Below are 22,587 nucleotides of genomic sequence, written 5' to 3' on the forward strand. Positions count from 1 at the left end.
GCTAAAATAACTGGATGGCCTACCTGCCTGTCAGCCTTCCATCTGTGCACAAACTTATCTCGTGCCCTCATTGCACTTAAGATATTCATTGCTATCAGGATGTTTAGAGCATTCCATGGAATAACAAAAAACAAAAAGTGTATCTCGAGCCGGTTTCTCAAACTTACCTACCCCACCTTTAATGATCTGGACATGCAGAAGAGGCTAAAATGATCACAAAACATTGTCAACATTCATTTTCCATGTCTCTCTCCTTTCCATAACCTGCAGCCTCTCTTCCATCTTCTTTAGTCTCTCTGTCTTCTTCCTGTTCATTACTCTCTCTGTCCTCTACTCTTTCTCTTTGTTCAATCTCTCCCTCGTTGTTCACTTTTTGCTCCTTCTCACATCTCACTTGTCACTGCCAGTGAATTAAAAGCAATTCAGCAATTTAGTTCATTTCACTTGTTTGTTTGCATTCTTGTTAAAATAAAAATCTGTTTTGTTTGATTCTCAAAAGAGAACAAAGATGTAAGAAAATTGTGTGGTTTTATGCAATTGTATGTTATTATGACATCATAACTGCAATAGATATATGTTGTTTTAAAATTATGCCTATTGTCTATAGTGTAAATGAAGACTATTGTTATAGATAGACAGATAGATAGATAGATAGATAGATAGATAGATGGATGGATGGATGGATGGATGGATGGATAGATACATAGATACATAGATGGATGGATGGATAGATAAATAGATAGATAGATAGATAGATAGATAGATAGATAGATAGATAGATAGATACATACATAGATAAATAGATAGATAGATAAATAGATAGATAGATAGATGGATAGATAGATAGATAGGGTTATTAAGCCTACATTCTTTTGTGTGACTGTACCTGCAGTTCCTCCCTGACTTCCATCACTTTCTCTCTCTCTCTCTCTCTCTCTCTCTCTGCCTGTCCCTTCCTTACCAAAGCTGAGCTTCGACTGACGTAGTCTTTTCATTATATCTGAGTCAGCGTAAAAAGAAAACAATACAATGTTATATCTTCAATGTTTTACTCAAATTGAAATGAAAGAAAAGCATTACAACGTTTGTTAAAAGGTAATCCTTCTGACATTGGATGAATGTAATTAACTTTAGCTCTCTAGCTAGTTTATTATATATAGCCTATAGCTGCAATATAAGTTAGTGTGCATGTTGTCGGACGTCCACTGACTAACGTAGAGCGTTCACACAGGATCTGCTGGTCATGTCCTGTGAGGAACAGAAACACAAGCAGCCCGCTGGACTCAGATCTCTAGATACCTCATCACTCCTCCGCTGCTCCGACCGATACAAGCGATACAAGTCCGAGCTGCGGTGGTTTGTTGATGGTTGATACATGTCGTCTTCTTCTGTTTGCTTTAATCGAGGCTACGTAGTTATGCAGCGCCCCCATCGGCAGTAAATGGAAGTACTACAAAGAACCCCGTTTAGTGCAGTTATTTCACACGTTTTGTTATATACACAGCTCGGAAATTATTACCGAGGTCCGGACCACCATTCTCAATGGTGGATACGGCCCTGGTGACAAACACTAACTTCATGTGAAAGGTTGAAAGTTGTCATAGAAAAACACGAACACCAACTCAACCAGAGCGGCTTGTCATCACGAGGTTGCTACGCCCCAAAGCATACCCTGCTTTATGAATGTAAATAGGACCACCATTTTCACACTGATCATCACGCTGTATTGAAGAAGACTTGAAAGAAGTGACAGGGATCATGAACTAGTTAAAAACGTGTTTACCGAGGTTATAGTTGCTTGATGGAACTCAAACGATAATGACAATGACTTTCACTGTTTTGCTCCTGCTGTTCTATGCGGAAATAAATGTTGTACTGAAGCTGAATGGACAAAGCCAAGTTAATAAACAATGACGACAGACTTATCCTGTCCTGTGGCCGCTGAGGGTCACTCCACAGTTCAGAGCTGCAGTTTTATGCTGGAGTGTGTAACAGGAGTATTTTTCCATTTATAGCTGCAGTACATGTGGAGGTGGCATTGTGTTTCATTAATATTGACCAGCTATTTATAAATGAAGGTCAGTTTAATGCCACTGATAAAATAATACCTAAAGAACACCACACTGACTGCACACATTGCTTAATTCAGAGCTGCAATGGGATATTTAAAACAAAAACACAGGGTATCAGAATTCTGGAAATTACATTTTCAGCAATACTTTAATTGTACGCTGAAAAGAATGATGTCCTAATGGTTAGAGGAACATATCTCTCACAGGCTCCGGCCTCTACTGGACTCTATGGGTACTACCCCTTGATCATATCACGCAAGCATTCATCCACTGAGACTTCTATAACCGTAGCCGGCCCCGGGGCGGGCCTACCTGAATGTGCGCGCATCCCACCGTATAAAAGGAGGCCTCGCCTCCTGACTGACATCCTTTTCTCTTCAGCAAGCAAGACAACTGAGCGAAGCTAACGAGAAGTAGGAAAAACATGGACTCACCTCTGTTGGAACAACGTCCCTGCCCTTCGTGCCAGGGCTTAATTGACGGCGCCGATCTCTTTTGTGACATTTTTAAAGCAGTGAACTGCATCATTGTCTATTATGAGAGTTTGGAGTTAATACCAAATACAAATAACAGTAGTAGATTTAAATTCCACCACCCATTGTTTTACTCATTCTCCCATCTGTTATTTGCGAGAATAATTTAATATATTATGTATGCTATGCATTAATTACCTGGGGAATTTGAGTACACTCTCCTTTAAGGTCAGTTTTGATCTTTACCTTTTCCTGAAATATCGTGGTCTGCTGCATGCTCTACAGTGTTCATCAAATAGTCGCTAACTGTCTTCAGTTAGGGACTAGTCATCTAAATAAAATAAATGTCATTATAATTATTGAATAATGTTATCATGTTCTTAATGGTGATACGAACCCAAAGCCAGTAGTATTTGTGTGAGTTTGTGATTGGTGTAAACCGGAGGAGTTTCAATACATTTGACGGAGACATACTCAATACATTTGAAGGAAATTTGCTGTAAACAATAGAGCAAATGCACTGCTCTGACCCATTGACGCACAGCAATAGAGGCAAGCAATACAGGGACTGCAGTTCTTCTTTTATGGTACAAAGCTCCACAGGGTCTAGCAGAATGGCTGCCCTCTGATCTGTTTCCTACCTCTCTGTTCCCTGAAAGCCTCTGGTTTCTCTCCTCTCAGCGTTTGGCTCTCTGCCCTGCCTGGCTCAGACTCGTCCTTCTAACATCAAATCCACTTCGTGCATCGACCTGTCCATATCGGAGCCCGGTCCCCGGCAGCCGTCCCGCCCCCGCGTCCTGCTGAAGGCTCCCACTCTGGCCGAGATGGAGGAGATGAACATATCTGAGGTGAGGCCAGACAGAGATGGGAGGGGTCACAGTAGCACATGCGTTGTTTCCCAGCTCTGGTGGGTTAGATGGAAAGGGAAAATATTTTTTAGATAAATCCTCCTTTATTTTGCACAAAGTCTATTTTTCCCCTCCAGTTGTTTAACATCAAAAGTTGAAGAGGGGTTACTCCTGCACTCCCACAGACATTTGAGTTTCTTGGAGGCTGCTAAATAATGTATTTTAGATGTTGGCCAATTTCAGTTCACAATGGATTAGGCGTTCAATGATTAGTCTCCCATACTTGAGAGCTGACAAATGTTTTGTAATTGTTTGGCTCGAAATAGACATTTTGAGAAAACCGAGAAGATTTAAAGTGGCCCTATTCTTCTTTTTGGGTTTTTCCCTTTCCTCTAGTGTGTTCTATAGGCTTCTGTGCATGTAAATGGTCTGCAAAGGCTAAATTCCCTGTGTTCCCTCCAGAGGGGGTTTCTCTCCTTCCTACTATTGGTAGGAGTGTGTGTGGCTTCAGCTGTCTGTGTGCCCCCGTGAGATGCATGCACGAGATAAACAAACCCAGTTTTGCATCGCTAAAGATGTAAAACTCCACAGGAAACCTTGAGGTTACCATGGAAACGTACCCCTCCAGACTAACCTGCTCCTGATCTGGGCCATGTTGGGCAGCTTCACTTCAGACTGAAATACAGTTTTGTTTTTTTAAGAATGTATCAATTCATAGGACTAGTCATTTAGTTAGTTATGATGCGATTAGTGAAGTTGGATTAGATTAGATGTACTTTATTGAACCCAATTTGGAAATGATTTCCTTTAGAGCAGCATGCAATCAAGGCATTGAAATACAAATAAAATAAATCAGAAAATAAACTGTAAAATATACATATCATCTGGCAGTCAGCTTTATGAAAGTTTAATCCTGGTTGAGTTTTTTAGGTTCATTCACACAGACCCTAACATTTCAGCCAAAGAATAATGTTAAAGAGTCCTTTCCTGCTGACGTTCAGGTGGATATCAGAATGTAGTGTCTCTACTTTAAAGAGTCCTCTCCTTTCATTTCATTTCAAACCTTTATTTATCCAGGTGTATCCCATTGAGATCATTGATCTCTTTTTCAAGGGAGACCTGCTCAAGTAGGTTCCACATGAAACATAAAAACATAAACAGAACAACAAAAAGGACATCATACAGCATCATTACAGGGATTACAATTTACATAACTATCCACATGAACAAGTACCTGCTGATGTTCAGGTGTATATCAGTATGTAGTGTCTCTACTTTAAAGAGTCCTCTCCTGCTGATGTTCAGGTGTATATCAGTATGTAGTGTCTCTACTTTAAAGAGTCCTCTCCTGCTGATGTTCAGGTGTATATCAGTATGTAGTGTCTCTACTTTAAAGAGTCCTCTCCTGCTAATGTTCAGGTGTATATCAGTATGTAGTGTCTCTACTTTAAAGAGTCCTCTCCTGCTGATGTTCAGGTGTATATCAGTATGTAGTGTCTCTACTTTAAAGAGTCCTCTCCTGCTGATGTTCAGGTGTATATCAGTATGTAGTGTCTCTACTTTAAAGAGTCCTCTCCTGCTGATGTTCAGGTGTATATCAGTATGTAGTGTCTCTACTTTAAAGAGTCCTCTCCTGCTGATGTTCAGGTGTATATCAGTATGTAGTATCTCTACTTTAAAGAGTCCTCTCCTGCTGATGTTCAGGTGTATATCAGTATGTAGTGTCTCTACTTTAAAGAGTCCTCTCCTGCTGATGTTCAGGTGTATATCAGTATGTAGCAGAGGTGTGGACTCGAGTCACATGACTTGGACTCGATTCAGACTCGAGTCACCAATTTGATGACTTTGGACTCGACTTGACAAAATCACAAAACACTTGCGACTCGACTTGGACTTGAACACCATTGACTCGGGACTTGACTTGGACTTGAGCCTTCTGACTTGAGGTGACTTGATCATTTAATTCAGAGGTCTCCAACACGCCGATCGCGAGCTGCCGTTAGGAGAGCAGAATCTTCAGCCGCTGCAACTCTTGCTGAGAATCCTTGCAGGCAGGGGCGGGTCTTTATTTAGCTGGGCCACCATGCGGCCAATCATATGTGAGGACACACTAGGATCATACCATTATGTGAAAGAAGGGTGGGGGGCAGACGCTCCAAAGACAGCAGGTGTAGTGGTACAGGCCAGCTACACAGAGCGACGGGGAGACGGATTTAAATGCAAGCGCGTCGGGAAAAGTCAAGAAATTAGCGAAAACCGAAAAAAGAAGCAGCATCTGGCTGCATTTCAATGATATTGGAGAAAGCAAAGCTGAGTGCAGGATTTGTAAAATGAAAATAACCTTCAGAGCAGGGTTTTTTTTTGGTAACCACTCAGAATTTATTGTCAGAGGTGGGAGAAGTTCAGATCTTGTACTTGAGTAAAAATACCAGAGTGTAGGAATACTCGGTTACAATAAAAAGTCCTGCATTCAAAATGTTACAAGTAAAAGTACAAAAGTATTAGCATCAAAATACAGTTAAAGTACCACCTGCAGAGGGATCTAGATTCAGGTGTTCTTTTCCCCATAGAGACGCCTCGCTGCACATTATCCCTTGCATAAAGATAGATTGTGGGTCCCTTATAACATGCTGTACACAGTGGAAATAAACATTCTGGTCACCTCAACATCAGGGATCTTATACATTAAACTCCTTCTGAATCAAACCGTCACGGTAGCCTTACCTTACTGATCCCTCTTACAATAGAAGAAAACACGTTACTTTACCAGCAGAGAGAAAATAGATTATTACAGTATTAATGTGACTAATAAAGAGCAGTTTGATTATTAAGTATTATTCTGTTGATTGATGTCATTACATTTGGTGAAAAGCACATAATGACTTGTTTAAGACTCGTTTTGTCAAAGTTTAGGACTTGGACTTGACTTGAACTTGAGCGCAAAGACTTGAGACTTGACTCGGACTTGCAAAACAATGACTTGGTCCCACCTCTGGTATGTAGTGTCTCTACTTTAAAGAGTCCTCTCCTGCTGATGTTCAGGTGTATATCAGTATGTAGTGTATCTACTTTAAAGAGTCCTCTCCTGCTGATGTTCAGGTGTATATCAGTATGTAGTGTCTCTACTTTAAAGAGTCCTCTCCTGCTGATGTTCAGGTGTATATCAGTGTGTAGTGTATCTACTTTAAAGAGTCCTCTCCTGCTGATGTTCAGGTGTATATCAGTATGTAGGGTCTCTACTTTAAAGAGTCCTCTCCTGCTGATGTTCAGGTGTATATCAGTATGTAGTGTCTCTACTTTAAAGAGTCCTCTCCTGCTGATGTTCAGGTGTATATCAGTATGTAGTGTCTCTACTTTAAAGAGTCCTCTCCTGCTGATGTTCAGGTGTATATCAGTGTGTAGTGTATCTACTTTAAAGAGTCCTCTCCTGCTGATGTTCAGGTGTATATCAGTGTGTAGTGTATCTACTTTAAAGAGTCCTCTCCTGCTGATGTTCAGGTGTGTATCAGTGTGTAGTGTCTCTACTTTAAAGAGTCCTCTCCTGCTGATGTTCAGGTGTATATCAGTATGTAGTGTATCTACTTTAAAGAGTCCTCTCCTGCTGATGTTCAGGTGTATATCAGTATGTAGTGTCTCTACTTTAAAGAGTCCTCTCCTGCTGATGTTCAGGTGTATATCAGTATGTAGTGTATCTACTTTAAAGAGTCCTCTCCTGCTGATGTTCAGGTGTATATCAGTATGTAGTGTCTCTACTTTAAAGAGTCCTCTCCTGCTGATGTTCAGGTGTATATCAGTATGTAGTGTATCTACTTTAAAGAGTCCTCTCCTGCTGATGTTCAGGTGTATATCAGTATGTAGTGTATCTACTTTAAAGAGTCCTCTCCTGCTGATGTTCAGGTGTATATCAGTATGTAGTGCATCTACTTTAAAGAGTCCTCTCCTGCTGATGTTCAGGTGTATATCAGTATCTAGTGTCTCTACATTACATTACATTTCATTTAGCTGACGCTTTTATCCAAAGCGACTTACAATTACCAATTACAGGGACATTCTCCCTGGAGTAACTAAGGACTAAGTGCCTTACTCAAGGGCACACTAGTGGTGGTGTTCCAGGCGGGATTTTAACTCACAACCTTCCGATCTTCAGCCCACCTCACTATCCATTAGACCACCACTATCTCTACTGGGACATGTCTCCATGCTTTCATGTTCAAAAAAATCTTTATTGTTCTCATACTGCTTGTGCTGCAGCACCTCTTTTTACCTTCTGTCTGAAACCAGAGCCCAGTCTGCTCTGATTGGTTAGCTGGCTCTGTTGTGATTGGTCAACCGCTTAGAGATGTCCGCCCCTTAGCCAATCATGCCAATTGAAGCATGGGTGTTCCATAGTGATGACACTATGTTACAGAAGTAAATAAAGGAGTCCAATGGAGGGCTTCTTTAATGAGCTAGATGACAATTACATTCTTATCCAGTGTTGCCTTCTACCCCCCAGGAGGAGGAGTCCCCAGAAAGCGGGGATCTGAGGCGGGCAGAGAGCTCCCCCACCCCTCTGAAGAGAGACCGCTCCTTCTCAGAGCACGACCTGGCCCTGCTGCGGGCCGAGATGCTGCCCCCCCTCTCTGACACAGCCCAGCTGGGGGGGGCGGTCCGGCTGCGGGGGGAGAGGCCTCGGTCCAGGACTCTGACCGGGGCCGGGCCGCCTCCTACTCACAGAGGTCAGTTACTTTAGAAAATATAACAAGTCCTGACTTCAATAGAGAACGCAAATATAGAGTTTCAAATGTAGTCAATGTTATTATATCAGCATCAACCCAACCAAGAATCAATTCATATTCAAAAGGATCCAATGAATGAGGAATAAGTGAGTCCCTTTAATTACCATTGAGTTATCCATTTAAAAGTATCATGTTGCCATAGCAACACTTGCAGTCAACTTGCCATTACATTTTTGTGGGATTGCTTGAACGAGCTTCATGCATATCATATCAATTAAATTAAAAACTGCTCCATGACTCACTGTGAATTTCATATTGAAAAATGGCAGCTGTATAGTCGGTGAAGAGGCTTCGCTGACATGACCAGGGGGAGAAGGAGCGAAACATCAATTAAATCGATATTTTTCCCAACAGACATTGTGACTTGTCAAACACAGTGATCACTAACAATATAATATGTGTTTCTTCTGATGGAAGTGTTTTGGGCCTTTGTAGAGCGTTCGCCTGTCAGCCACCGTAAGAAACGAATGAGAAACATTCAAGGAAAATGCAGTTGATGTTCTGGATATTGTTATTTTAATATTATTCTACATGGCCCTTTTATCACAAATTGAAAGAATGATGAAAACAATTATTTAACTTAATGCATTTATAAAGGCGCATTGAAGTTCTTCCAAGTAGGAACTGTAATTGAAAGGCCTTAATATTCAAATAAAAAGTGAGTAAAAAATATAGATCATCATACATTTTCATTTTCATTTCAAAATGAAAATGAAAATGTCTGATGATCTATATTTCTATATAAATATACACCTGGTGGCACTATTGCGACTAAAATAAGTGTATTACATAGTAGTTTTCCGTGCAATAACAACCTGCAGACTGTCGGCCCTCTGTGGCAGATGATACAAGCTTGATGCAGTTTAATAATATATTATAATATGTTAAACTCGGGCCCACAACATTGAGTGCATTTACTGTAGATCATCAATACCAGTCTGATCACCCTCAGGTTCCAGCTCCTCTGCCTGGAGGCCGGGAAGGAATAAACTAAAGGTCAACACAAAACACAACAACTGCCTCTATTCTCTGCATAACTATCGAAATGTAATATCTACACTATTGGGAATAAAACACATTCAGAGTTTTTATTTAAATCTTTAAAAGCAAAAACATTTTTCAGTTTTGGAGAGAAAAAACTGAAAGCTCATGAAATGATTTCAGGATGAGAGGCGAGTCCTGTGTCAGTCCACTGTGCTGAACACCAACAGCCTCTACTGACAGGGAGATACAGCTTTAGCTGTTGGATGGATCATGATCAAACATAAAGAGGTGTGGATACAGTCTGACTGATTACTGTACAATGTTACAATAATACAAATAAAACAAGATCGATACATTTTAGATCAAATACTGCCTTAATTTTTTCATTTAAGCTATTTTCATTCTTTTTTATTTTAGACATCTTTTTGGTTGAATGCAGTAGGTAGACACCTGGTTTATTACACACACATGATGTTTGCTTTCAATACCTGTATTATACTAAAACAGCATTTGTAAACGTTACTGTCCTGTCCTGTATGCCTATAGACTATCATTTAGAGGACACATTTTGATCCTAAATATCTTGGTTTCAGTGACGTAAGTATCGACGGTGCAGTCGGTGCAACGCACCGGGGCCCAGAGCCGGCCAGGGGCCCATGCAAAAAAATAAAAAATATCTTTTTAATTTTTTAGGGCCCCAATGGCATTGACCGGTTCACGCAGTCTTCAAAGTAACCAAGCAACCTAAATTAATTTGTAATTTGTCTGTCCAATGACCTTGCTCCCTTTCATGTCATGTGATACCTTGCGTGACGAGCGAACCGTTTAATCAACCTGTACTGTACTGTAGCTAGCAGCAGCAAGTTCGGCAGCATTATAACAAATGTAATAGCTTGCATTTATAATGTACAGCAAACCAAAGCACAAGAGCAGCGCTCAAAAGAGAAAGGACAAGAGAGAACAAGGAGATGTAACAGCTAAACTGACGAAATTAGACCGTTTTTTTGTCATACATCGTCCTCGAAATCGAGCGCTAACGTTAGCAATGTTGACGTGCAACGGGAGCCGGAGGCTAACGATAGCTCACCTGCCTCACCACCATCATTGCCATCTAGCTCCACAAGTGAAGCTGTATCCGTGGCCGTGGCTGTGCAACCTTCTTCTCCAGCCAGCCAGGAGGAGAGGCTGGATTTGGCTGTGCTGGTCCAACAGTTCCCCCAAGGGATAGGGGACTCTATGGCGCTATTGAGACCCCCGACGCCAAGATCAAAAGCTATATTAAAGCAACCGGTCCATGTAGGCCTATCGACCCATTCCCCAGAGACAAATATCAAGGAAACAGGTGTAATCCTCTTCTTAGTTCGCTGTGCTGTTGTCAGGCTGTGGTGGTCTGAGGCCAGGGCAGGCTGTTGTTGATAGCCTACATGTGGCGCTTCTGAGTGGTTGTGTATGTCCGTGCGTGTGTGAGCGCATCAGTGTGCGCTTATGTTTGGGGCGATGGGGGGGGGGGCCCAAAACAATATTTGCACCGGGGCCGATCACAACCTTGTTACGCCACTGCTTGGTTTTATAATTTTCTAAGGTTATATTGTTCTGTTTTCTGAAATTATACACTTAAGTAAAAAACATCTTATTGATATTTATTTTCTCTTGCATCTATTAACATTGCATTTGTAATTGAAGTAATCCGAAAGTAACAGAAAGTAATCAGGTTTTCAGAGTCAGAATTCCTTTATTTGTCCCACGGTCGATACATTTACATTGTTACAGTTGTTACTTATTGTAAATCGATTTGGATAAAAGCGTCAGCTAAATTATATGTAATGTATGTAATGTAATCTACAGCAAAAGTGTAGATAGACACTTAACAATAAATAAAAAAGGCATGCACATAATATTTAAAATATAAATAATTACAATGTTCAGTTGTACACATTCAGGTAGATAAGTTGGTCGCAGCATTTATAAAATAAATGAGATACAACATGTAGAATGTAATTTTGGTAGCATCGAGATGACAATAGTAAAACATATATATTGCTCAGAGTTACATACAGATTCTTGTGAAAGTAATGAATGGTCTAAATAAGAAGTACGTTACATTACTTTTATATTGTAATATTTGTATTAGGGTACTGATAACATAAACTGAATACATTTTTAAAGTAACCCTCCAAACTGCTTCCCTCAGTGCACTTCTGTAACGGGCGGATTGGACCCTCTAGGGGAAGACTTTGCAAAGTGTAAAAATTACAGAGAAGACATTAACATTAACAATTTGCGAATGAGTTCTGCCTTTTGTAAGCTGAATTTATCAATAATTTGTCAATAAATATGGGCGAAAAACGTCACTTGTCCATTGGACAAGTCAATGGTAAGATGTACTTGTCCGATATTGTAAATAACACGTCCCGGACGATCGGACGTGTGCTTTTTCGCACACTAACCGGTACACAGATGTGGAAATGAATGTAAAATCATTTCTAGATCTTGACAAATCGTTTTGATCATAAAGTAAAATACTATGTTGTACCGTTCCAGATACCTGTGACTAAATATTTTTATAGATACACAGCGATCTGTAAGTTGTAATGTGTAAATGATAAACTGAGGCATCAAATTGTTAAAATTGCACTTATTTTGCTTAAGACATTTCAGGTTGTTCAGAATGTTTTGTAATAAGATAGTTCATTCAATTTGAACATTTGTGCACTAAAACAAAGGGAACAATTTGGAGTTGTGGTTCTTTTTTAGGTTGTCATGCTATGATTTTACTGGACCGGCCCACTTGAGATAACAGTGGGCTCTGAACTAAAATCAGTTGGACACCCCTGCATTAGTCATAGAGCAGAACAGATGTGTTCTGCAGTTCATTACCAACAGGGGACTCTGCAGTCTTCTCTGTGATGAGGTCAGCCATGCTGTCAGCAGCTGATCCAGATGATGTCCTGATGATGTTTACCAGCCCTCCTCCAGCCTGTTTGCTTTCCATTAGAGCCACATTTACACCTACCCTTAGTAGGAGGGACCAAGCTTCAGCTGTGGGGGGTCCGAGCGATACGTCTGTACCGCTGCAGGACTAATGAAGGAATTCTGATTCTGATTTCCACCCCCGTCTGTTACCTGAGCTCCTCTTGTAGAGCAGCTGCTGAGCAGACCTCTCACTGGGATCTGGGTTACAGATGTAGCAGAATCACTCTCTGAAACTACATTAATAAAACATGTGAGAGTAAGAGTCGATGGACATGCACTCTGGCGCCCAATGAAAGAGGCTGATGTGTAATTCATGGACTTCAGACTGGGATTTGTGGCCTCCTCTCATTCCCTGCCTGATCATGTCCTTGTTTGATTTGGTCCTATTTAGTTAACCCATATTTTACTCTTTTCATTCATTCCCTCCCCAAGCCTCCCTCCCGGTTCACGGCTGGGTGCCCCCCTCTCCGGCCCGCCTCTCTCTGAGCTCAGTGGACGAGACCACCGAGGGGTCCGAGAGCACGTCCGGCTCCAGAGCGGGACACGAGCTGCAGCTGATGGTGAGTCAGCCCAAAGCACTGCAGCACCATTCAACTCAGCTATTATTGAGTCCATAAAGACTCATTTTTTTTAAAACAGGTGAAATGCTTATCAACTTGTTTCCAATATTTTTGCGAAAAATAGCATTATAAGATGACAGAGTGAGATACCAAATTCCAGAAAAAAAAACGCACTTAATTTAAGAAAGCCTTCAAAAGTATTCAAAAACAACCCTTTAATATCGTCTTATTTAGTAAGATTAGTAGTCATACTGTGATGTTTTCTCCTCTCCACAGTCCCACTGAACTACTAAATGAGCAAAACAGTGATTATTTGTGGATTTATTTCTTTAAGTATTTCTTTTTTTATTGGATTATTGTTTATTGATAAATTGATTTTAAGTTTCTGTTTTGTAATAGTTTGTTTTCCTCCTAAAGTATAGGGGGGCTCGCGTATGGCTTATTGACCTCTCAAGTCCCAGTGGCATTTAAAACCTTATTAAATTGCAGACACCTTTTTACACATCAAGAAGAAATAGAAAGACCCCAGCAGTCATAAGAAGTCATGTCTGTGTCCACCTGGTGAAAGTAATGGTGTCTGGTGCAGCTGGAGATGCCGATAAGGGTATTGAGGTTTTACCAAAACTTTACATTTAGTTGCCATAAAACCAAAACAATGTGTTGAAAGACTCTAAAACGCTCATTAGAGCTGATGGAACTGCAAAGTTGGATGGTAAATCTGTACTCGCAACAAATTTCAGATTACTCATCTGGTTGATCGTTTAATAGGTAATATTGGTTAAAAAATGTGCATTCCAAAATGACAGATTAATATGCCAGTAATAATACACTTTTAGAAAGTCTCAAAACAAATCAGAATCAACACATTGATATTATGTTAATCTATTTTACTACGAGCTTCATTTAGTTCTCACTAACAACCACCATAACATCTACGCTCGTTGTGGCAATGTGTGACTTTGAGATTTCAGTGTCACATGACTGTCATACAGAGTAATGTGTGGAGTGAACTGACAGGCTCTCCTCTCTTCTCTTGCTGTGTTCAGGAGGAGTTCAGCCACCCTGTGGGCAGTCTGGCACTGACGGTGGATGAGGTCATCAACGTGCGCAGAGTGCTGGTGAAAGCAGAGATGGAGAAGTTCCTTCAGAGCAAAGAGCTCTACAACAACCTGAAGAGAGGCAGGGTAACAGAGCGGAGCCCTCACTGCATTCTCCACTGGGCTCTGTTCACAGTGGAGGACTCAATGTGTGGTGTGTTGTGTGTGTGTGTGTGTGTGTGTGTGTGTGTGTGTGTGTGGTGTGTGTGTGTGTGTGTGTGTGGTGTGTGTGTGTGTGTGTGTGTGTGTGGTGTGTGTGTGTGTGTGTGTGTGTGTGTGTGTGTGTGTGTGTGTGTGTGTGTGTGTGTGTGTGTGTGTGTGTGTGTGTGTGTGTGTGTGTGTGTGTGTGTGTTCTCAGGTGTGCTGCTGCTGCAGAGTGAAGTTCCCTCTCTTCTCATGGCCGTCTACCTGCTTGCTGTGTAAAAGGTATCAGAGATAACGTTCCGTTCCTTTCTTTTGTTTGTTTCAAGGCAAAAGCACTCCCCACCACCATCTATGGTTCATTTATTCAGTTCACAAATGAAACATGTATTTTCTGTTAGTTTGATTTCACAACATGCATGTGTGCGTGCTGTCTCAAAGCTTCTATACTGTCAAATTATGAATGTTTTGCCATAAATAAAAGGGCTGCACAACTCATCTGAAGTCATAGTAGGCTCAATATGTGTTAGAGGCAAAATATCAAATGTAATGTTTAAGGATTGTGTTGCTGCATGCAGATTGACTGGCCTACAAATTCAACAGATACAATTAAGTATCTATATTTCATACAAATCGGTTAAAAAAATCAAAGCATTTTAGTATAATTTCATATTAAATTAATATTTAACTAATTTTATATTTCGCTCTGATTTTTTTTTTAATATATATTTTTAATGATCACTCTACATATAAGGACTTTTTATGCAAAGAAGATTATTATTATATTATTACTATAGATACAAATAATGTAGTTTAAACTGATTCCACGGTGACCAAATGACCCGGTGTGGACATTTTTAATTTTTAATTTATCATGGTCATATTATAACACAAGCTAGTAAGAATGATACTTCAGACCTGTTGACATCCATGGTACAGGCGTGATGATTATTTGTATTTCTCTTACAGATCTGTCTGCAGTTCCTGCTGTGCAAAGGTAACTTTTTTTTTTTTTTTGTGATGGCATTTTTTTTTCTTTATTGTATTTTTTTAGGTATGGTTCTGAAGTTATTTGGGTATTGTTTTGTAATACAATACCGATAATTGATCTACTGCTTTTTACACCTTATTTCAAGTCTATGTTTCTGATCACCTGGGGCCTCATTTATAAACGGTGCGTACGCTCAAAAGATGGCGTACGCCAGTTTCTACGCAATGTTTGCGATTTATAAAATACTAACTTGACGGGAAAATGTGCGGTCCTCCACGGACACTCTGACCCATGCGTACGCACTAAGCACACAAACGGGAGAGAGGAGAAACTGCGACACCGTTGGCAGAAGGAAGAATGGAGAGAAATATGTGGAAATAATACCATAAATAAAATGTTACCTCTAATTTATCAAATATGAAGAATTCATTTTCACAAATTGATTAAAGCCAATCTTAAAATGATTAAACAAACGCCTGTTTGAGACTCCTCAGTGCACACAAAAACATAACTTGGAGAAATAAATAAATACGGATATGCTATTTAAAACCACCTCGAATATGTTGTGTTAATGTTATGAAATGTTTTCTCATAAATGATGCGGTAGACAGAAGGACAGAATGACGTCTAAACTGACGCCGTTTTGCATTTCTATAGGTTGTAGATACGAGCATGGTTTTATATACTATCACGTTTAATCGTGTTTTATGCCGTTTGCCAAGACTTGATAAGTCGCTCGTAAAACACAGGAGGTATGGAAACTAAGAACACCATATGCGGTAAATTGTACAGCTAATATAACACAACACATTAGTTGTATTTCCTTTAACTGGTGGATTATGGATATATAGTTGCTGATCGACAGCTGGAACACAAACCACCAAATACAACACAATAATTCAGATCCAGTCGTCATGACTCCACTCCGGAGGGATTCCCCGATCATTTCTTAGAGTTTCTCATCAAGGGGGGGTCTCCTGTCCCCGGTACAAACACACTGCCTGAGGAAGGTTATGTGTATTTTTTTTGTCATTAACTTTTTTCGGACCACTTATTTATTTATTTTGGTGACGATCCGACCTCCATGCTGCTACTCTGGTTCAAACTGCATCCACCAAACAATATGATTTATCTCCACCTCCCCAAAATAACCTAAATCTGACACGGTGTGAGATGTCTTTTTTAGCTGTTCTGTCGTAATTTCCTGCGATCTTCTTCATGCAGTCAGTCAAAATGAATGAATGGGCGTTTCTTTGACTATTTATAGGCAAATATGGGCGTTACGTGAAGCCCGCAAAAGCTGCGCCGCATTTCGAGTTGATTGTGATTTATAAAGGGAAACCGGCGTAGGATGTGTCGTACGCAAGTCCTGCGCCGGTACGCAGTCTTTTATGAATCGGAAAATGTCTGTGCGTATTTATTTGCTTTGTCCTACGTAAGCAACCTTCCCACGCCAATCCTACGCAAGGCTTTATAAATGAGGCCCCTGGTGTCTTTTGTTCTTTTGATTTGTCGCCTCAGTCTCAGACCCTGTTGGATGTCTGATTCTGTGCTCTGTAGGTTTGAAGGCTGTTTGAATTGAGTGTTTTTTGGTGATGTGTGTGCTGTGAATCATTACACTAATATGTGTCAAAGTAGGTGGGAAAATAGGACTATTTTAAAGTATGCAGATGACTCTGCAATAATTGTTAGTAGGCTCCAGGACAATGAGACCAGCCACGGCCCTGTCATTGACGACTTTGTCAGGTGGTGTGGAGTCCTATCTACAACTGAACATAAGCAAAACCAAGGACATGATCATTGATTTTAGAAGACATCCCACATACATGAAGTCTTAACAATCCAGAATCAGAAAGTAGAATTTGTGCAATCATACAAATATCTCGGGACAATTATTGACTCAAAATTGAGCTCTGATCCAAACTGTGAAGCTGTGTGCAAAAGGGGGCACCAGCATTTGTACTGTCTTAGGAAACTGTCCTATTTTAACATTGACAAAACCATGATGATCTTGTTTTATCGTGCTTTTATCGAGTCAATTCTGTCTTTTTCACTAATGTCATGGTTTGGGAACCTGACTTTAAAGAGCAGAAACTCTCTGAGTAAGATCATAAAGTGGTCCAGCAGAGTGATTGGTGAGCAACAGCTAAACCTGGAGACCCTGTACCTCAGGCAGTTCCAGCGGTTATCCAGCTCCATATTAGATGATGACTCCCACCCTCTGCACTCAGAATCTACCTACGGGTACAAATAAATAACCTGCACCTGAACCTGTGGTGTGTAACATTATTTCAGTTTGAAATAATAATAATTCAGTTTGAACATGTGTGTTCAGTTGACATGTTCTTCAGTGAGATGACTAAAGGTTGTAGTTATTTGCTGAGTTATCAGAATCAGAAATCCTTTATCCTGCCGCAGCAGCAAAGGTACAGTGCAGATAAAGGGCAAAACGAGCAAGAGTAGACTTATATATTAAAGAAAGAGACAAGCACACTTTATTAAGAAATATAAAAAAGTACAAGTGTGACATTTATTTTGACAATGACATCTGACCAAAAGTGATCTCTTTTAGTTCTGTGAACAAAGTCAGAATTCTGAGTTTTATCTTAGAACAAACCCACTAAATACCTTTATGTATTTTGCCTTCTGTTGTGTTCCTCTTCCTCTGCTGCAGATGAAGATCCCCTCGAAGAAGATGGCCCACATCCCCGTGTACACTGTGGGCTTCCACAGCACTCCGAAGAGCCACGGACACAAGAGCCAAGTGTATAAGTGAGTCTGTCACCATGGAGACTGTTGGGTTCAGAATTCCAGAAAAGACAGACAACTTCTAAGTTGAACTATTTATTGTAAAGAGAGCAAAAGATATATATGACTTGGCCAAGGACTCATCACGTCTTGGAAATCACAGGCAGCAAAGCTGTAATCTGTAACAACCAAATCCGTCAAGAGCCTCGAACCACGTGCGACAATACATTTTATTACACAGCGCGTTGCCCGTACATTTATGATTGGTCAAGACTAGCTGAAGAGATACCGTGGTTTAGACTTGGTTCTCTTTGGTTGGTGCGCAGACTCAGATAGGGTCTCTTGGCAACACAACCTTCCAATCAGCATTCGGCCGGCCTGTGGAAGTCCCTCCCTACTCTGGCACCATCATACGTCATTTGTTTTGATGAAGCTTCTACAGAAAAGTGGAATCTTGGTTATACTGATTCCCAGCTATGCGTGGGTGCGGAGCTAACCCAGGCCATAGCCTCAAAAACTCATTGTTTCTACAGTGCCTGCATCTGGCTTCTGCTACTTTCTATTGCAAGCTGAAAACTTTCTTCTGACTATTCCCTTCGTTGGTATCTAACCCATCAGAACCTGGGATTAGTGATTGTGTCTATTTATTTTATAGTCATAGCAATCTCATGAGCACAATAAGCATATAATGTAATAATAAGAATCAGTCTTGTAATGTTATATAAAAATAGACTCCACAAATCCCTCCTTTCACACCTTTTAAGGTGTGAATCTAATCTATGTCTATTTTTCTTTTTACTGCATTTCCGAAATTATAAATGGTGTGCTTATTATTTCTAATGTTAATGTTTTCTAAATTAATTGTAGACCTCCTATTTGCCAGTGCAGCTTCAGAATCGTAATACTTGGACTGTGCCAACAAAATAAAACTCCAACATCTTTAGGTGAACTAAATCACATATTTCAATAGCTCTGAATTTCTGACAAGCATCTGTGTTATTCTTAAATCAAATCCTTGAAATCCTATTTAAAATCTAAATATAATAATGAACTGCTCATGTTTCTGGTAAAGAAACACACTCATGTTATGGATTCAATAACAACTAGAATCATGATACTGTCAAAGTGAATGATTTCCTGGTGATACTGCTTCTACCTGTCACTGCTTAGATATTATCAAGCTGAAAAAATGAATGCAGAATTCCAATATACTGTCATCAAGTGTCTTTCTATTATGAATTTAAATGGCCCTTGTGAAACTAGTCTTGTGTTCATTTCTATCCCCATAATGACCTAAACAATAAAGTCTATGGCTTTTACTTCTAATTATTTACCAGGCTAGAGACAGGATGTTGTCTAAGTTAAATTCCTTCTCATTACATTACTATGTTTTGACTTAACTTAACTGTAATATGTTCGTTCTACATTTCAAACCCCACTTACTCTAATATCTGTTAAAATATCCACATTACAAAATGGTTTCATTATCACAGGTCAGCTTCTTTGGTATTCCCATTCTGGACTCACATCTCTCACAGAAGCCCCTTGGCCACTGCTTCTGCATCTGTGTTACCTGTTATAATTCAATCAATATCTAGAAACATGTCAACATTCATCAAACAGTATCTTATGGACATGGAGCAGGTTCATTCTAAAACTATCATTCAATGATCAGTTTGAACATTCGAGTTGGGGCGGCCGGTTTCTTTCAATCCCTAAATGAAAAATGTAGATTGTGAATTTGACAGCCATGTTGATATAATACATTATACACACACTCCCCCTTTTTACACATGAACTCATGTGTAACAACATCCTGTATGGGAAGAAAACCTTCAGTGATTATAAGAAAATACCAAACATTATTCACACATTTACATCCATTATTTTCCACAGTAGACACTCCAGTGAAAAGAAGTGTGTCTCTCCATCTTTCAGTCCTAAAAGAAACAGAATCTTCAGATTGTAGTTTGAGCTTCACTTTTTGCAAACCGGCGCTGCCTGTGGGAGTAAAATATCATCAAGTAGATTAGAAACGGGTCACATGTGCGGTTTTCCAATTTTGTGGAATTTTAGGAAACCTCTCGTTTCCCACAGAGCCCCAGAATAATGTGTTAGTCCAAAAACATGCTTGTTAGTCATTGTTTTAAATCATGCAGTTGCACTGATCACATGCAGACATACATTCACACTCACACTGTCAGGTTGTAAAGTCAAGTTTGGTCAGGTTCACCCCAGAGTCAGTCATTGACAGTGCTTTTCTCAAGTCACACTGTCAGTCAGGGTCAAAGGTCATTTGGTCTCAGTCTTTTTGGCCATGTGTCGTGCTCTGCAGAGACTTTGATATTTCAGCATAGGCCAGTATCCTTTGTCTACACACATCTGTCATATATGGAGCGCCATCATTTATTAATTCACGTTTACAACTATAATTTTCCAGATATCTCTAACTTTTCATTGGGACAGCTGCTTCCCACATTTCCTGAAATTTGTTAGTCAACATTTTCACTTCCTTATAGTACTACTACTGCAGTTTATTAACACCTAATTTATATTAAAATGTTGAATACTGTAGATCTATTTCAGGGCCATGTGTACTTTAAAGCTGATTTTAAATGAGCGCCTTGTGCATTAATGAGCCAAAAAAACAATGGAAACCAGCAAGTTTATTTTTCAATAAAGATGGATTTATGGTCGATTTAAAGGTTCGGTCTGAGAGAGCAGAATGGCTAAAGATTGTCCATGCATCAGACACCTATTTTTCTGACATTTAAAAATGTATAATTTATTACTTTGACCTCACCCCTGATTACATTTTATAGCCCCCGGAGTTTAATCTCAGAAAGAAAAATCAAAATATGATCCTTTACTTTTGAATAACATCAATATCCAATGCAATGAAAATAAATAAAAGAAGAAGAAATAACAATAAGATGTTTTTAATAAAGTGTATTATGTTAGATAACAGAACAATGTGACCTTAGAAAAGAGGAAACCAAGTAGTGGTAGTTTAACACACACAGTTAAACTCACAACCACTATTTTATGAACATATAGGTTGACCTACTGATTAAAAACAGAACAAATGAAGCAAAGAAAGTGAAACCATAAAGCAGATTCAGGCAGTAGAAGTATAGATTCACGCTTAAAGTATTATCCTACAGAACAGTACAGTTTACAAAGAAGAGATAACATCTAATCCTTTACAACAAACACTGTATGATCTTTTTAGGTTTTTACAACTCAAATCTAAATTATTCTAGTAATCCCCAATTTGTTTAAATGTAACAGTACTCGGAATGGGATTACATCTTCCATGTCACTGTAGGTGAATTAAGTTACCTTTGTATGTATCATGATAACGTAATCCCAGATACTCCCCAAGCCTGGTTAAAGGGTAACACAAGTGTCAGTCTCCAGGGCCCATTAGCAGGACCCATTACTTTATTATAGTTTTTCCACTGTACGTGACTATGTTCTGATGCTGAGGAGGATATTTATTTACTACTTCCCACCTCAGAGCAGAATAGCTCATTTAAAATTGTAGTGAAGTACAATACTTGAGTAAATGTACTTAGTTACTTCCCACCTCTGTGTGACACACAGGTCATCAGCGTACCTTCAGCCGGTCACTGTGTGTTCTCTCAAAGGACAGCGGCTCTGGGTTAAGAACACAGGTCAGATCTATGTCAGTCTGCAGCTGATTGCTAACCTGCTGCAGCGTAAGCAGTGACCCGACCAATCACAGATAGCAGACTCAATCCAATCAGCAGCGGCGACCCCACCCATTCTTTGTTATGTCATCAGTGCAGCCTCCATTATGTCATAATTACCCAGCTGCAGTAATCCACTCTCTGCCTCTGACAGGGATGAGAGAGCAGAGAGGGTGCACCACTTAGGTTACCAGAAATACAGCCAGAAAGTGAGAACAGTCCTCCAGATTCTACATGTTCTCTTGTGTACACTTTTTTGTGCACACTACTATCAGAACATGTTTCACAAATAATCCTATTGCAAAGTGGGAGGGACATGTCCCCAGGATAAGTGCCGCCTATGAACACAACCCTCTCCCCCCCCCCCACTGCAGGTCCCTGCGAAGCCTGTCCCGGCGCCCGGTGGAGGAGGAGTTCCCCCACCTGTACGCTCAGGGCTGCACGCTGCGGGACGTCTGCGCTGAGTGTACCAAGTTCGTGGCCGACGTGATCTCTTCCAGCCGCCGCAGCGTGGACATCCTCAACAACACCCCCAAGAGGGAAGCCAGGGTGGCCCCCCAGAGACCACAGCTGCAGCGCCAGTCACACCTGGAGACTGACCCTCACCCTCAGTGTCTCCCTCCCCCTCACCCACAGTCACAGGGCCCCCCCCAGCTCCCTCCACAGTCCCATCAGCATCATCCACAGCAGCAGCGGCCTCACGCCTCATCAGCGGCTCCTCTCCACACCAACACCATCAACAATGGGAACCAATGAGGAGATTGGCTGACCTTTTATCCCCCCCCCAAACACACACACACTCTGAAACGTTGACTTTAATTAAATGTATTATCTCAACACATTTCACATAACTGTATTAGGTTAGTTGAAAGCAATATTATTAAGCTGAACCTAATATTTTTTTATTTAAACGTAATATTATTCCTTTCAACTAACTTAATACAGTTATGTGAAATCTGATGACATAATACATTTGATTGAAGTCAACGTTTCAGTTTTTTCAGTGCACACACATAGAGCCTTCCTATGGTCACTTTATAATGTTGCAGTAACCATCAGTTCTGTATCTGCTTTACCTTCAGCACATGACCTCACCCCTGATGCTCACTGCTGCTTAAGGGCGGGAGAGGGTGGGGGAGGAAAGTGAGGGTGGTTGTGGGAGTAAACACTGTGAGAAAGTAGGTGTGTGGTGGTAGTTTGAGGACAATT

At 40.3% G+C, this 22,587-nt stretch overlaps 1 protein-coding gene across 1 annotated transcript in view; it reads left to right on the forward strand.

Annotated features, from left to right (window-relative positions):
* The window catches only part of spire2 (spire-type actin nucleation factor 2), a 95,496-nt gene extending 73,290 nt beyond the window's left edge, over window positions 1-22,206 (forward strand). Inside the window, exons 8-15 of the mRNA XM_034132664.1 lie at window positions 3,227-3,393; window positions 7,889-8,111; window positions 12,561-12,688; window positions 13,735-13,872; window positions 14,144-14,211; window positions 14,896-14,923; window positions 17,592-17,689; window positions 21,753-22,206. Of these exons, the coding sequence (XP_033988555.1) occupies window positions 3,227-3,393; window positions 7,889-8,111; window positions 12,561-12,688; window positions 13,735-13,872; window positions 14,144-14,211; window positions 14,896-14,923; window positions 17,592-17,689; window positions 21,753-22,134 (1,232 nt within the window). The 3' untranslated portion in view covers window positions 22,135-22,206. The remainder of the gene's footprint in view (window positions 1-3,226; window positions 3,394-7,888; window positions 8,112-12,560; window positions 12,689-13,734; window positions 13,873-14,143; window positions 14,212-14,895; window positions 14,924-17,591; window positions 17,690-21,752) is intronic.
* The last annotated feature ends 381 nt before the right edge of the window (window positions 22,207-22,587 follow it).

Source organism: Trematomus bernacchii, unplaced genomic scaffold (genome assembly GCF_902827165.1).
Source record: "Trematomus bernacchii unplaced genomic scaffold, fTreBer1.1, whole genome shotgun sequence".
NCBI lineage: Eukaryota > Metazoa > Chordata > Actinopteri > Perciformes > Nototheniidae > Trematomus > Trematomus bernacchii.